The 17,522-nt window shown below is 36.8% G+C and overlaps 1 protein-coding gene across 1 annotated transcript; it reads right to left on the bottom strand.

Annotated features, from left to right (window-relative positions):
• Positions 1–15,472: 15,472 nt before the first annotated feature.
• On the bottom strand, positions 15,473–17,265 carry LOC107815271 (protein RGF1 INDUCIBLE TRANSCRIPTION FACTOR 1-like). Its single transcript, XM_016640834.2, has 4 exons — positions 17,073–17,265; positions 16,794–16,982; positions 16,490–16,705; positions 15,473–16,138 (listed from the first exon to the last, which is right to left on the bottom strand). Exons 1-4 carry the CDS (start codon positions 17,073–17,075, stop codon positions 15,899–15,901), a joined length of 648 nt encoding a protein of 215 aa, XP_016496320.1. The 5' UTR covers positions 17,076–17,265; the 3' UTR covers positions 15,473–15,898.
• Between the last annotated feature and the right edge of the window lie 257 nt (positions 17,266–17,522).

Genomic DNA, 17,522 nt, shown 5'->3' with positions numbered 1-17,522 from the left:
GTGTGGGTTCTACTGGCCTACATTGTTCAAAGATGCCAATGATATTGTCAGGGCATGCGATCAATGCCAAAGGCAAGGCAACATTTCAAGAAGGCACGAGATGCCTTTGAACCCAATTGTGGAAGTGGAGTTGTTAGATGTATGGGGGATCGATTTCATGGGTCCCTTTGTGAGTTCGTATAGCAACATATACATTCTTGTGGCTGTGGACTACGTGTCTAAATGGGTTGAAGCAGTTGCGGTCCCCAATAATGAAGCAAGGAGTGTTACAACTTTTCTCAAGAAAAACATATTCACATGGATTGGGACTCCACGAGCTATCATCAGTGATGGTGGCTCGCATTTTTGCAATAGATCCTTTGCTACATTGCTAGAGAAGTACGGAGTCAAGCACAAGGTCGCCACCCATTATCACCCACAAACTAATGGGCAAGTAGAGGTCTCCAATAGAGAGATAAAGAGTATTTTAGCCAAGACAATTAATGCAAATAGAACGGATTGGTCAAGAAAACTTGACGATACTCTGTGGGCTTATAGGACGGCCTACAAGACACCAACTGGTATATCTTTGTACAAGTTGGTGTTTGGAAAGGCTTGTCAATTGTCGGTTGAATTGGAGCACAAAGACTTATGGGCCATAAAGAAGATTAATTTGGAGTGGGTTGATGCGGCAAGCTTGAGGGTGTCACAACTCAATGCCATGGATGAGTTTCGGTTCCAATCATATGAGAATGTAGCATTGTACAAGCAGAGGACGAAATACCACCATGACAAGAAGATCATAAATAAAGAATTTCACCTAGGGGATATGCGTCTACTATATCAAGGTTTAAATTATTTCCGGGCAATCTTAAGTCGAAATGGTGTGGACCGGTTAAATTTCTTAATGTGTATCCCTTTGGTGTTGTGGATTTGGATTCCGAAGATGTCATGCGAATATTCAAGGTGAATGGGCAACGACTTCGGACTATTTTGGTGAAATTGATGGAGGAAAAGCCATCTCGGAAATTGTGTTGGGGAACTCCCAAAGGGAATCTAAAGTGAATCATTTTGGCGTCGTGCAGGGTCTTCTTGGGAGGAAACCCAAGTTCTTAGCTTTAATTCTTTTATTTTGATTTTATTTTGTAGATTATTTGTGTATTTAGATTTTGCTTAAATAAATATTTATGTTGAAAGTGTGCAGGTTGAATACTTAATAAAGGAGTTGTGTGGCCATTTTGCGTGGGTCACGCAGTCTGCGTGGGTAGTTCCAGTACCTTCAACAATTGAGTAGAGAAGGGAATTGAGATGCGTGCCCTAGATACGTGGGTCACGTAGAGGTAACTTGGGTCACACAAGAAACTTGAGGCCAGGTAAGTTTAAAACTAACATTAAATTAAAATAAAAGCACTTTGGTCATCACCCACACACACCATCCCTTTCTCTATCTCCCTAACCCTTTTCACCCACGCACGGTCTTCACACCCCAACCACATCGCTGACCACCAAGCTCAACCAAATTCTGGCAAGTTTCAGTCAAAGGTATCGTGACTGATCTCCTCAGATGACATTGAAGAAAAGTGATTCAAAAGGTGGAAACAAAGGTAAAGAATAGAAGAGAAAAGCCCCTACCAGGGAAGCTCATGGGAAACAGATACAGGAGATTCAAAACTCAAGCAAACTCAAGAGAGCTAAGGTCACATCGGGTAGACCAAGTGATGAAGTCTCAGCCAAGTCAAAGCAAATGAAGAGAGAAAGCTCCTCTATTACTGCCTCTTCAGTACCAAAGAAAACTAAAACCATAGGTCATTCCTCTAGGAATTCATCTCAACCATCTACACCACCAAGTGAACCACAAGAACCGGTGATTGAGAAACTAGGTAAGCAAGGAGTCGAGCACCACAGATCCCATCAAAAAGTGTGGGACATAATTGAAGCTAAAAAGGAAAGGACATTTTCTGAAGATTATGGCATTGACATTGAGCACATTCCAGACGCAGTTCCCAAGTTCCATGCAGAACTAATCAGAAGAAATTGGTTGAACCTCACACAGTCCCGGCCTATCAATGACACGCTTGTGGGTGCATTTTATGCCTATGGAAATGCATTGCCAAAAAGGTAGCGTGAGGTAGTGTTAGAAGTTACAATTCGGGGAAAGAAAGTTCCATTTAATTCTCAAGAGTTTAATTCTTTGCTGGAGTTAGATGATCAATATCATAGCCAACTTGATAATGCTTTGATATAATGAAATTCGCATAAAGAATGGGTAGTAAGGGTCAAAAATAAGGGTGAGGCAAATCCAACATGGATAAATCAAGGTAAGATACACAGAAGGACCTTCAACAATACAGCAGTGGCTTGGAATAGGTTTGCAGCAAATATATTGATGCCTTCCAGGAACTATCTTGAAGTATCTTAGCAAAGGGCTATTCTGATTGCTGCAATCATGTCTAAATGGCCTATTGATGCAGGGCAGATAATTGTAAAAATAATCCGGGCCAAACTTACTACTAATCAAGATGCCATGCCATTTTCTAGTCTCCGAACCAAACTCTTTGAAAAACATAATGTGCCAGCTATACCTTGAGATCGCATGCTTCCCAAGCCCGGTAAGGTTGTGCTTCTCGGGCACTTTAAAAATGATTTGGTCTCTACCTTGAGGAAGCCCAAGAAGGGACCATGGCTGATCACTGGACCTACTTCAGACCAATCATCGAGCATGTCTACCTCCAGTGCTACTACTCCCCCATCATTGCCTCCACCGTCTTCAGTCATAGTTTCTCCCACCAGTAACCAAGTCACTTCTAATGTTCTGACTTCTTTTCCCACTGCTACTAGGTCTAGTAATTGTTTGACCTCCACATAGGTAGTCACATCAATGAAAGAAATAAGGAACATAATGCGCGAAATGGGCGTATACACTATGCTAGCCTATGATAAGATTGATGCATTTGTAAGGCGAGTCGGTGTTCCACGAAGGGAATACTGATCCAAGTACATGCCACCACAATGCATGAAAACTTTGATATCAATAGAGAACAAGTAGATTGACTTGATTAACACCCAAGATAAGGAATTGAAAGAGAAGAAGGAAAAAAGAGAAATGAAAGAGAAAAGAAGAGAAGAGGAGGCTAAAGTTAAGGCAAAGAAAAGGGAGGGGAAAGACAACACTAAAATGATCATCTTGGAGTTGCTTTTTGATTTGGTGGCTAGAGTTAAGAAGTCGAAAAGCAGTGTTGAATCTACTACCAAGAGGAGTACTGAAATTCAGCCATAGGCGGCCGAGGTTCCATCGTCCATAGAGCTGGTCACTAGCACTGTGACCCACCACCCCAGGACTGAGGGAGTTTTCTCCACCCTTTCCTTTTACTCATGTTCTAATTGCATTGAAGGCAATGCAAACTTATGATTTGGGGGAGGGTATGCATGTTATAGTGTAGTTTAATGCTAGTTGTTATCTTCCCTCTATCCTTTAGTAGAATAGTACTAATATCTTTGGGTTTTCTTTTCCATAGTTCTTTTTCTAAGTTATAATTTTTGAACCGGATATCTTTTTATTTTTTTAGTAGTAGCTGGTAGTTAATAAGTTAGTGTTAGTGGTAGTATTCTTGTCTCCTAACCAACTCATGGCTTTTTTGGTATCAATACAACTTAAACCTTAGCATATGAATTGTTGGGAGTTAAAAAAAAGAGATTGAAGTAATGGTCTTTGTTATTACTTTTAGGTTCGATCTTTGACTCTTTAATTCACTAAATAGTCTTTTAGGCTATGTGTGACTTCTTGAGTTTATTTGCCTTCATTGGACCTTGAATACATACTCGACTTGAGTGTTGCATATGCCATGAGTGAAAAGGTTCTTGTGGAGTTCTTTTGCTTCTTTTTGTGGTTTAGACCTTGCCCTAAGTGTGTAACATGGCGAAATCTTAGGTTGCACTTAGTTTGAAAAGTGATTTTAGGCTTTCATTGGAGCGCTTGTACCTTAAATTGTCCACCCTTTGCGCGTTTACCCTAGCTAGCCTCCTTGAGCCTTTAGCTTCTTATTCGACAACCACATTACAAAAAAAGTTATTCTGTGATGAAGAGGCAAATTTATAGGATTTGATGTCATGACTTTGATTGTTGCTTTGATTGGTAGTAGTTGAGATCTTGAATTAAAATTGAGCTTTTTGGAAAGATGTGATGATTCAATGCATTGGATTAATTATTGGTGCCAACTGAAGTTGTGATTTTTGTGATTGGAATTGGATTGAAGCTGAGTGCTGAATTTTGTTGCTAGCTTGATTATCTAGTTGTTCTTATGAGTCTGGCTTGTATTTTGATTTGCTTGAGGGAAAGCAAAGAGTAAGTTTGGGGGAGTTGATAAGTTGGTATTTTTCCCAACTTCTCTTATGCCTTTTAATAGAGTTATTCCCCAGTTGATGCAATTAAGGGACTAGATATGTTTTGAATGATATAATTGCAGGTCATGGACTTGGGTAAGAATTAAGAGATTGAAAATCATCAAATACCTTCAAGAAAATCATCAAATTCGAGCCTAAACTGAAGAAGAAAGCTAAAGAAACAAAAGTCCATCCTATGTGGACCACACAGGTCACCCACGCAGTACAAGAACTAGGAGGCTGAAAGTTTATATTCTGGAAGAGGCCATGCATCTTGGCCACGCACTGAGAGCTGAAGAAATAGAGTATTGGGCCATGCATCCTATGTGTGTCACACAACTTGGCCATGCAAGACCCGAAGAGGATAATTTAATGAGCTTTTTAGAAGAGTATAAATAGTACTTTTTAGGTCATTTTTGACAAGTTTTGACAGAGAGGAATATTGTACGAGTGACTGTGAGTTTTTCTAAGGGTTAACAAATGACACCACGGTTTCTCAATATTCTTCTTCTCTATTAGTATCGATGACAGAATTAAAGGATAATTTGATGGTTTCTTCTATTGTCATGTCTAGCTAATCTCATTAGCTAGGGTTGTGAATCCGGAGTAGTGTTATGACTAAGGGTTATTAATATAGATTTATTTTTGATTAAATATTTTGTTATCGAATTACTCCATGCTTTCTTGTATGATTTGGTGGTTGCAAACACTAGATTAATGCCTATCACACTTAGTTCTAACATGAAAAAGTGGAACCGATTTTAGGTATAATGCGATTAGCAAGGAATTGGATAGATTAAGGAATTAATCTCCTCTCAATTAATGGAATCAAACTAGGAATAGGTAGATTCTTACTTTGGCAATAACAACTGTATGCATAGAGCTCTAAATAGCTTGGAAAGGCATTTGTGAGTAATAACCTCTTAGTGTTGGAAAATACTAAGTTGGTATTATTGATATTGTTGTCATAACACATGTTTGATTGATTGTAATCAAATACATCTATACCCATAGCATAGCATATAAGAAGGATGAGCAACCCTAGTGCTTTCACTCATTGATTACTACTCTCTAACTATTTTCGCATTCTAAGTGTTTGTTTAAATTTCTTAGTCATAATTTTAGAAGTAATTGCAGAAAATAAATCTTTTACTTGAAGATTACTTTAAGTTCATTGAATTCACACACTCTTTGACATTCTAGCACACACCATACTCCTCGTGGGATTGACCCCAACCTTGTTGGGTTTATTGTTGCAATCGACCGTACTACTTTCAATTTGAGAGTAGGACTGGACATGACCACCACTTGAGCTTGAAGATCATTGCACTAGGCTTCCAAACCCCTACTGACCTCAAGCTCCTCATCCCTACTTCTCAGCGCCCCCTTAAGGATGCTACACTTCTCAATGGCCTGCACTAGCTCATCGCCCCTCTTCTTCAACTCGTCCCTCAGGGCCTGCATATTGCCGCCCTGGCGAAATCGCCTGCGGAGATCCTAATACTTGTCGTGATACTCAAAGTATTTATCTTTCAATTTCATGAAGATCCCTTTACGCCTCTTCTCCCTCTGGGTGCTCTCAATCTTCAAAATTACCGTCTACAAACATTAAAAGGAGAGAGAAGAAAAAAGTCATAACAAAGAACGCCTTGAAAAACAAGAAAAAAGGTCGAATCACAAACACTCACCCTAAGAGAAAGACCAGCAATGCTCCTCGACAAGGCACCGTCATATATTTCCTTAAGGGTCTTACCCTCAAGACCGAGGGCAGGGACTACCTCCTCGGTGTTCACCAATAAATCGCGATCCATAGGGATTGCAATAGTCCTCGTGGCTCCAACCTTACCTCGAGCTGAGTAAGCCCCTCTTCAATCATCTTCAGGTCGTCCGTATCAACATCGGAACCTGACTCATCGCCCTCTTCAGCGATGCTTTTGCCCTATCCGTCGGCAAGTAAAGAGGTATCAGCAGTTGTCTGAAAGGTCGATGCCTCCTCCCACCGCAAAGGTTCAAGAACGTCGGCAGTCGCCCCCTCAGTCTCCACCCCTTCAGAATGAAGAGAAACATCTACATCAGCCTCTGTATGCCTCGAAGCCTCGAGACTCGGTTCAACATTGTCTCCCACAAAAATCGTCGTTGTCTCGTGCAACAAGAAGTCCTCTTCTGCCACACCAGCGGTTAGGGCAACTCCATCACCCACATCTACAAACTTCCTCTTTCGAGGTTGGAGATCCCCGTCACTGGGAGGGGGCTCATCGTCCTCGTCAATAAGAGAATATAGAGGAGGAGTAGAAATCACAACGGCCGAAGCGGAGGCAAAGGCGGAAATAGCAACGGGTGAAACACGAACATAGGCAAGATCGGCCGTAGTCGAAGCCAGAGCAAAGACTGAAGGTGTAGTGGCCTTCCTCTTCTGAAACAAGTGCGTAGAATCCCTCGACCTCCTTGTAGACCCCCTGGTCGAAGCTAAAGAAAACGAAAAAGGCAAAATCAGCAAAGGTAACTGACATGGGCGAAGAAATCACGGCATTAATGGCAAGGAGCAAGTTACCTGCCGAGGGAAGAGACGGCCTAAATCCTTGTAAAAAGCTCGACCAATCACGTATCCACGCCATATGAGAAAAAATCTGTCTAACCCAATCGGCAATGTGGGTCACCATCTGGAGAGGTCAAGCAGTAGATGCAGAAAGGAGAAAGCCGATTAATCGACCCGCAATAAGGAATACGTTAGAAACAAAAGGGTATAAAAACTAATAAGAGCACTTACGAGTAGGATTCCAAGCCTCAGGGAAGCTTGCAGCAGCGGACACTACGTTATCGGTCCGAAAAATGAAATAGTCAAGTCAGTATTGCCGACTAGCTTTGTCGTCCATCCTCACCACCAAACATTTTTTCCCGTGATGGCAAAAATTCAGCAAAGTCCCTCGATAGAAATGAGGGACGAAGAGGTGGATAGGGTGGCGTACTGTTATGCCAACATCGGCCAATTCGGCGAACTTCATCAACATCATGACCACCTTACAAATATAAGGGTCGAGCCACGCCGGGCATACGTTGTAGTAGCGGCATAACTCTTCTATCAACGGCGGCAGAGGGAACGAATATCCAATTAAGAACAGATATGCGTAAAGGGTGCAAAAGTCGGGTCAGTGAACCCAAACCTCGTCGTCGCCCGCATGAATAAAATCCACATGACTAGGAAGGCCTAGTCTAGCCTTGAGTTCGATTAATCGCTCAGCCTTCATCGTGGAAAATGACGTATATAGGAATAAAGTATTTAGCATCGAGACACCGAGGTACGATTTCCTCTATAGTAGGTAGGTTTTCCTCCTCAGCGGCAGTTCCATCATCTTCCCCATGGTCAGGAAAAATGACGTATAGAGGAATAGAGTGGTCTTCCATATGTATGATGGTAGGTTAGACATTATTGTGAAAAAAGATAGGGAAGCAAAGAAAACAACAGAGAAGTGCAAAGTTTTTGCGAAGGTGAAGAAGAAGCTTTGCTTATAAAATAGAAGGAGTTTGGAAAAGTTTCAAAATCAACAAACCACCCCCTATTTATAAGACTTAGGGGCACCGAAATCGAAATAGCAGGCCAAGATTAGCACGAAAATCGAAATGGAAGAACAAATCGAGGGTCACACGAGAATCGATGCAACGTGTCGAAAAACTACATCATCATGACATATGATGTCATGACGTCACTTTTTCTCTTGGACCAAATGGTTCCAACTAACTTCCCATGAAAATTCAAAGAATTCAAAATGTATGGCCCTCAGGAAGCCACGTTGCCTAATCGTCACGACCACAGCCCGTATAGCCAGCTCGGCAAAACTAGGCCACAAACGACATTATCCACTCATCGACCTCGCCCGCGAGGATGACCTCGATAAGCCGAGGGACAGACTGTATGGGCCAAAAAATATCTTTGATACGGGTAAGCCACGTCAGCATTACTATAGCCCTCGTCGACCGCCACGTGCTATCAGTAAGGTCCCCGTAAAGACCGGCCTCGAAACGAAGTAGCCTCAAAGCAATGAAGGGTGTGATCGAAGAGTCAGCAAAGATTAAGACCGCGAAGCCACTAGGGATCAAGGTCGAGGTCGAGCATCTTAGACAGAGTTATAACGACTAGTTCTAAGACATAAAGGAAAATATTCTAGAGGATATTCTCTACACATGTACTATTAGGTTTTCTAGGAACATATTTCCTGTAAATAGAAAGAGACACAATGATAGGGCACATGCGATATTCATTTATAAAGAACACATTGACTTTGTAAGAGAGAATCTAATCTCGTCGCATATATACAAAAATAACCTTTTTACCAAGATTCTTGTCTAGCATCTCCACCAGATCCAAGAACGATCCAAGTGTTCAAAGGCTTATCAATCGCTCATCATTGTTAGGAGGAATAATCACTGGTCTCATTCCTTTTCGGGTGACTCACATATTTTATTTACCTAAATGTCATTTATTGTTATTTATTACTATTTAAGGTCATATTTCATCTTTTTGGATCATTGAATATTATCTTCATTGCTCATATTCACTACCATCCGGACAGAACATATTAGTTATTTGGTCGTGACACACGTACCTTTATCTTTTGGATATTTTTTTTTAAGTAAGATTAACTCTTCTTTATACAAATCTAATTGGTTGAGCCAAATCAATAATTTTTTGTCAAACATATACACGGTTAAAATTCCACGAAAACAATCCTCTACACTTTTATTTTCTAAAATACCACTATTCACATGTCATTCCACATAAAGGAGCTTCTTCTTTTCTTACGAAAGAATGTGAATCGATTTGTGGGTGGCAATGAAATATTTTGCTAAAGCAGGTAATGGCAGGTCAACTGACAAAAGACTAATACATCATCTGTAACAAATGGCACTCATAAGAGGCCGAAGAGAAAAGATGGTGACACAAAAACATCAGCAATTTTGTGCGTTGTGGGAAAATTGCAATGACTATATATCATGAAAGTTGCTTTAACCTCTACTTTATTTTATTGTGGATCATATCAAATTGAAGGAGTGATAAACTCAAGTGGCTTATGCAACTTAACTTAACTTTCTACGATATATTTCTTTAAAAATAATGGGGCAAATTTGAAGATTGCCAATCTAAAGACATTGGAATGACTAGAATACATATTGATATCATCACCAATGAATAGGATATTGAGAATGTAAATTTTTATGTTTTGGACCAATGAAGGCATGGGCATTGCATCATACAAATTAAATATGATATTCAAACACAACAATACTATATCCAAGTAGAAGATAGAGAGGTGTGATCCACATCTATCGCGCACTTCAAACTGAGTCATTGGTATGGTGTATTCTTACTTGGCCGTCACTAGCCAGAAGAGAACTAAATAATTTCATTTTTTTTCCTTTATTTTTTATCCCTTGTGGAATTTTACAGATGTTGTTTTATTTGATTAATTTAGGTCCTAATATCTTCCTAATAGTATCTTTTATAAGCATCTTTCCACTATCAAGAATTTTACTGATTGACGTCAAATTTTTATCTAACTATATATTGCATAATTTATGTTTTCATATTTTCAAACGAAAAGATAGTAGAAAGAAGAAGCTACTATTATCTGAATATTCTGAATGTACTTTCCTTTGATGTGTTGTGTACCTTAAATCCGTTATCCAAAAAAGGTTTGGTTACAGAATATGACCTGTTATAATTAGTTTTAAGTAATTTGATAGTGTTAAAATTAAATAAATTATCAAGTATAAAGTTAAGCTCTTTCACTATACACATGGGAGATATATGCTTGTGTTCTTCATAGACTTGCAATAGTAAATCATTCCTGGAAAGAATGTTAACAAAATTTAAAACGAAAACATTTGTTCAGCAGCATGTGGTTTATTTCAAAATTTGGACATGTTTGTTTTATTTAGCAACTGTCCCTTCCACTAGGATAGATAGCACCCCCGCCAAGAAAAAAGAAGGGGAAAAAAGAAAGAAAAAATATGCTTGCATAAATTCCACGTTTCTTCTTTACTCATTGCAGCACTTATATACACTCTGTACGTCCTGGAAAAAAAAATGGAACTCAGAATACGATGATTAAAAAAAAGCACTATATTTATTTATAGCATATTCACTCGCGTTGGTAGCACAAGTGTTGTCTATGGAGTTTTCAATCCTATAATTTTCTTTCTTGAGTTTAAGTTATACAATATACCGACCGAGAAAAAATGATGACTATTTTTAATCTCTGATAAATCCATGTCGATACTAAAAGAGTTATCCTACCCAGGGCGTACTCAAAATTTTTATAAGCGATGTCAAAATTATAAAAATAAATGAAGAATAAATCACTATGATGAAAAGCGGTATTATTTTTTATATTTATACTAAATATTTTTATTTTGTATATTATCTATATGTACATATCTAATAAAAATTTAGACGAAACGATATCACGTGACACCGCTTGACGCAAGGGCGTATCCGCCCCTGATCCTACCGACCACCCGAAAGAAACGAGAAGACTAACCGTCATCCTACTTGAAACGTTTTACCGCCTAAGTCATATAGCTAATTCTGAAAAGGTAGGTTGAAGCTATGGTAGCAAATATTTATATCATCATATTACTTAACAGAAAATTACAGGCCACTGATTTCAATATTTGATACTCTCTTTTGTTCATTTTTAATTGTTCACTTTTTCTTTTACACTCCCTTTAAGAAAAATTAAATGAAGTATATATTTTATAATTTAATCCATATTAATGATAGCATGTCAAAAACTCTTTAAGAAATAAATTGGGGAATGAGTAATTAATGATAAGGGTAAAACTTGATAAAAAATTATCTTTCTCTTGACAAGTAAAATTGAAAATGTATTTTTAGTATAGTGGACAAGTAAAAGTGAATGGAAGGAGTAAATGATAGTGTATAACTTATTAGAATAGATTAAATTACATTAATGGTGTAAATCTTTTACACGTATAAATACATACAACTAAATTCCTTCCTTTTTATTATTGTTTCAATAGCAAAAAGAGCAGGAATCGACCTTTATCCTTTAAAATATTTGATCATCTTCATAAAAATGTGGGTTAAACTAAATTCTAAACAAACAACTAATTTCTTGAGATATATAAAATTCAGTGAACTCCTTGATTCATTTTTTCTTTAATTTTTAAAACTTTTCCTTTTTGGCTTTCAGTAGATGAATGATCAGCTCTCGAAGCTAGTACAAGGAATATTTCGCAAGAAAGTATGAGAAGTTGAGAACAGCAAGAGAGGTTTATAGACAGGGGCGGAGCCACGGTGCTGTTTGCGGGTTCGGCTGAACTCAGTAATTGTTGCTCAAACTCTGTATTTGTATTAAAAAATTCAATAAATATATACAAATTATTAATTTAGAACTCAGTAACTTAAAATAATTATAATCTTGAACCTATAAGCTTCAAATCCTAACTCTATTTATAGACTTGAGAGTTGAGACGGTGTAGACTGTTCGATTCGTTGACACTTTAGCGTGTAAATGGACTGACAAGTGGCAATATGCACATCCAAATTTAAATTTTAAATATTGTAAAATAAGTAGACTAAAAGGAGAGGTTAAAGACTTAAGACTGTGTAGACTTTGCGTCAAGAGGCTCCACTAATAGTGATCACTACCCTATTTAGTTTATCTATAACAATAATTTTTCTAACAAATCATAAAGTTAAAAATAGAGTAACAACTAACAACTGATTGAATTGTCGTGATATATATATATATGTTGGAAAAAATTCTATTATCAGTAGATCTTATTTAAACCCCACCCAATATCTGAGAATTCTCCCTTGTATATTATTACTACTAACTTGGACGATTTTATAAGCAATACGAATGGTATTAGTGATCCTGTACATAGTAAACCTTTTCGTTCAATTGTATCATTCAAATGAACTGAGGAGTCCATAAATCAGGAGATTTATTAAAACTGTGATCAAGATTTCTTCTTTACCTTTGTACTTATGGTCGGAAAAGCGAAAACGAGTGAGCTGAGAGGAAACAAAGTCAAGGGTCTACGAGCAGGGAAAATTGGACGTTGAAAGTCAAAGAATCTAGAAGCTCAAATAAAGTAAGTCAAAGTCAAGAGTAGGCCTTTGCCCGCCCTTCACACGGTTAAACAAAAAGGATGCAATTATGATTCATACCTACGGTATAGCAGCTATAATGGGCTATGTCTCAAATTATCGATCGTATTTTTGTATTACACGTCTTTTCAAAAAATAATAATTAAAAGATATTTTTGATTATTTTATTTTTATTTATGTCTTATTGATATTTAACAAATCATAATATTATGTTAGATGTTTATCCCGATTTCTTATCATGTTTGGTTTTCTTATCTCTTGAAAGAAAGTACAACATATTTATCATTATTTAGTTTTCTTTGTAGAAGAAAATTATAAATCTCCAATATTTGGCTAGTCCTTTTTCTTGTAGGAAAAGGTTTGGACTTCTATATATTGAGGATCCTCCCTTCTCATTCAGTAGCATCCACAATGTAACCATATGGGGTTTGAGAGTCGTATTTAGGGGGAGAACTTTACGGGATAAGTGTTAATGTGTCACTTGTGTTTGCCTCTTCGTAAGATTGTTCTCTCGATATTTTATACTCTCTTTTTAGATAGTAGATTGCTCATCTCCGCCGTGGACGTTGGTTAATTGACCGAACCACGTTAAATGTTTGTGTCTCTTTTGGTATATTTCTCGTTTGTTGTCTGATTTATTGTCGTTCAATGTTTATTTTGCTAGCTTACACATGACACCTGATTTTTTCTGTCCTAACATATTATCCCATAATTAAGGTGTTTGTAGTCTTCAAAAATATTTACTACTAAGGGTAAAATAGAAAAAAAATAATTAAATTTGTGTTGAACTACTCCTTTTAAAATGACAAATAATTTGAGACAAATATTTTTAGAAATCATGACAGATAATTTGAGATGGGGGACTATTATACTTTCCTTTTTAGTTTGTCTCAAAATGAGTATCATACTTTCTTATTTATAAGCTATTTAACTTTAAACTTCTCACTTTACATGAGATGATTTATAGTCATACAATTTTCTACGGCTTAGTTTCAATCACAAATTTTAGAAGACTTTTCTTTTTTATTATATTGTGTATCTAATCAAAACACCGTAACATAAATTGGGACGGAAAGAATAGTATTTTATAAAAAAAAAAAAAGAAACCCTTGTTACGTAAAAGATTTGACGAGAGAAAAGTTGTACCCCATAATAATACGTTTAGAGATCGTTTGGTTTGAATACAAGTTATGCTGGAATTAATTATGTTGGATTAGTTTTCCTGATATTATTTCGTACTGACTATTTGGTATGTTGTATTAATCTTGAGATTATTAATTTTACTACTTTATTCTGGGATTACTATTTTACCCTCTGGCAGGTACAAGTTATTCCGATAGTATTTTTAATCCTGGGATAACTTATTCTTGGATCAGTAACCAAACAAGAGATAAGGCGGTATTAAATTTTTATCCAAGATTATTTTTGTTTATCCATTATACCAAACGACCCCTTAGAATATACGTTTTGAATGGGATAATGCAAAAATATTACTTGATCTTTTAGGTGCTCTAATAATATGGATTTCTCTTGCACTATTTGTGTGTAAATAAGTTAAACAATAGACGATAAGTCATCCTTACTTTTAATCTGTTTCAACTCAAGACTTCACATTGCTAAATGTTCATCAATCATCCCCCTCCAAATTTTTTTATTCATCTTTTAAGTTTTGGTATATTTATTAAGAAATTATTTGATAGCACCCAACATATGATTTCTTGGCGCGAATTCAAAATTTAATCGGGAGAACCAAAACAAAAAGATAGCATTGATCGTATTTATTTGATTAAACTATTCTCATTTACCTCTTACTTAAAATGAGATAATGATACATATCCTCTTGGAATAGTAAAGATGAGATTGGGAAAAAACTAACTAATGCCTCGTTTCGAAGAGAATATTGTATTCATTTGCAGCAGGAGAAAGACCGTCGGCTCCACAATGCACTTTCATCTTCTTTTCATCAATCAAAGACTCAAAGAAAAGACTTGTAGTGTATGTAAAACGGCAAGAGACATGGATTGGCACTAGCTTCTCAATTGTTACTATAAATAAAATAAAATCTGTTACTATCAGCACAAAACGACGAAGTTGGGAATGAATGAATATAAAGAAGAAGCACAGAACTAAATGCAGAAAAACCAACTTTCCCAATGTGTGACCATGACCGTCCAATCCAACACTAATCCAACAGTCATAAATAGATCCCAACTCCACTAATACTAAATGAAAACTCCTCCACCAAGAAAACCCTATTTATATCAGCAAGGGCGGCTGACCTAATTTTTAGATTCCACGAACCAAGACAACTTACTTTCTTCACTAACCAACGTCTGACACGTGCCCTATCTGATGCCGCCACCATTTCCACCCAATTGCCTATGCTGGACCCCACTTTGGGTTTGGGGTGTCGTTACTTATCCCTTTCATTTAGATTATATTGGAGTTAGTGTTCAGTATTCCAGCGGTGAGCATCATCTAATTTCATTCATTTTGAATTAAGATGTCGTGAGTTCAAATCATTTCAAAAATAATGTGAAAAATTTTTAGAGGAAGAAAGTTCAAGATGTATCGAAAACAGACTCTTTACCTCAGGTTAAAGATCTTCTCAGGTTAAGGATAAGATCTGCATATATTCTATTCTTTGACATACTCATAAAATTATAGTGACTTGTTGTTAGAGTTAGTGTTCAGTGCGCTCAAACCGATGTTCCCGCTGATCTTGAAACAACTCATAGCTCCATCATCAAACTTAAAATAATATAAGCATAAAAGAGAGCCACTTTATTTCATTTAACATGAATTTAGGACTGGTTTGGCCATAAGAAATTTTTTTTTTTTCAAAAAATATTATTTTATTTTCGAAATTAATATTTATTCATGAAAATTATACCATTACAAATAAAAAGAAATGATTAGAACTAAAAATTTTAACTATAGTAGAGTGTCATCAGTTATACAAAAGTAAAACAGATGAGATGATTACAATGCTAAAGCTTCATTCCAGATGTCGACACTTTGTTAAGTATTCCAACCATTCACGATATATTTACATTTTAGATTACACAGGCTGAAAGAGACTCAAAACTTATGTATAAACAATCAAAAGCTAAAAAGCCAGTCTATCTAATAGAGTTCATCAAACTATAGTAGTAGCTTATTTTCTAAGCCCACCTACTAACTTCACTATATTAGTCCCTTTCATATTTTCTTATTTCAACTTCCACCCCTCCAATTTATACAATACCACTATTTTGGACGAAAGAGCTCAAAAACACTGGCCTTTTTGGAGAAAGCACTAGTGTTTGGTGGGTTTTTTAGGAGCTGCATTATTATGATAACTAGGCTGTATTAGTATAGACATTATGCATTTTAGATGTAAATTAAAGGACTGCGATGCAAATACTAATCTATGAATAGTCCTCCCATTGGGGATCGATGAGGAATTCCCTTTCTTCGCTTGGCCATTCTGTAATTAGCAGAAGTTGGAGGCGGCGTTGACGGAGTGAAACTCTGAATCTTGTTTCTCCGGCCATGGCTGCTGCTACTACTGTATGAGTCTTCAGATTCCGATGCCTTCACCGGCGTCCTCTTCTCCGGCGAATTCTTCGGCTTCTTCACGTAATTGTTTGATGTCCCAACAATCTGTAAAATTGATTTAATTTAGAAATCCCCTTGAACAATCAAGACTAAAATATCAGTTTTTACTCCTATTGGGAAATACAATAAATGCAACAATAATCAATTGCCAATCTCAAAAATCCAACTTTCTTTAATTTTCCGAGATAATACTTTGAAAATGCTAAATATTTGCAATCAATGGACCAGTGAGGTAAATGACCATTGAGCTAATACATTGAAATGTACAGATTCAAGAATTTTATGGGTGCACTCAATTCAATTATAATAAAAGTCAAATAAAATGCAAGAAATATTTTGATAAGGAAAGAGAACAGAGAAATTAATGGAAAATCTAGGAGTAAGAAATTTCTGTACCTTGCAACCAAGAGAGCAGAATTTGAAGGAATCAAGAAGACTTCTTTCACAGACTTCACAGGTATTAGTCACCCCTTTGCCTGGCCTAGGCTGTGGCCTTTCATTCAAGAACACAACTTTAGCACTGTTGATAACGTATGTCTGAACTGAAGAAATGTCCAAATATTTCTGAATTTCATTCACCCTTATCACATCATGGTACGATGACCTCCTTATCTGTTTCACCAAAAGAAACTCAGTTTAAAAAATGAAGCAGCCAAAAACAGAGCAATTTTGTGATTCCATTAGATGAAAAATGGCGAACCTGAATAACACGGTGGTCTTTGTGATGGGCTAAACAGAGAGAGCAGAGAGGGCCATTGATACAGTCAAGACAGTACATATTACATTCACTTTTGTGAGAATCAGCGTGTAACTTACATTGACCAAAGAATCGTTCCCTTAGTAATGGCTTCAACCAAAGAGGCCACCTATTGTCATCTTCATCAGGTCCCTATACTCAGAAAAAAGAAAGAGTCAGCAAAATAAAAGAATTTCACCATATAACAGAAGCCAAAATGATTGGTGGTTTCTTGAAATTTACCATGATTCGCCTGTTCTTAGGCTTGATTTCACGGATTGTGATATCTTGGTTATCGATCGCCAGTTTGAAATACTTTTCAGTAGTAACGCTTTGGTTTTTTTCCTTTCTCCAGAGAAAAAAGAGTGGCAATATGAGAGAGAGAATTTATTGGAGAAAGAGAGAGAGGAGAGGGGGGTTTTGCCTTTGAGGAAGTGGAGGGGGTGAGAGAAATGACGGGTACTTGTAAGGACTTAGGATGACAGTGGGGTGGGCTTGAGAAAAATTTCTTTTCATATTTTTACATAAAGATTGGAGAAAGGGCGAGAAAAAGAGACAATATTTACTTTAAATCATACTACTAATTTATTATAATTAATAAATAAATTAAAGTAAAAATATAAATTAATTAATTACTAATATAATGATACAGGTGCATGTAAAGATATATGTTATGTGTTCATTACCACTAAA

The sequence above is a fragment of the Nicotiana tabacum genome, chromosome 22 (assembly GCF_000715075.1).
Source record: "Nicotiana tabacum cultivar K326 chromosome 22, ASM71507v2, whole genome shotgun sequence".
Taxonomy (NCBI): Eukaryota; Viridiplantae; Streptophyta; class Magnoliopsida; order Solanales; family Solanaceae; genus Nicotiana; species Nicotiana tabacum.
This window is presented reverse-complemented; position numbering and strand designations above follow the sequence as displayed.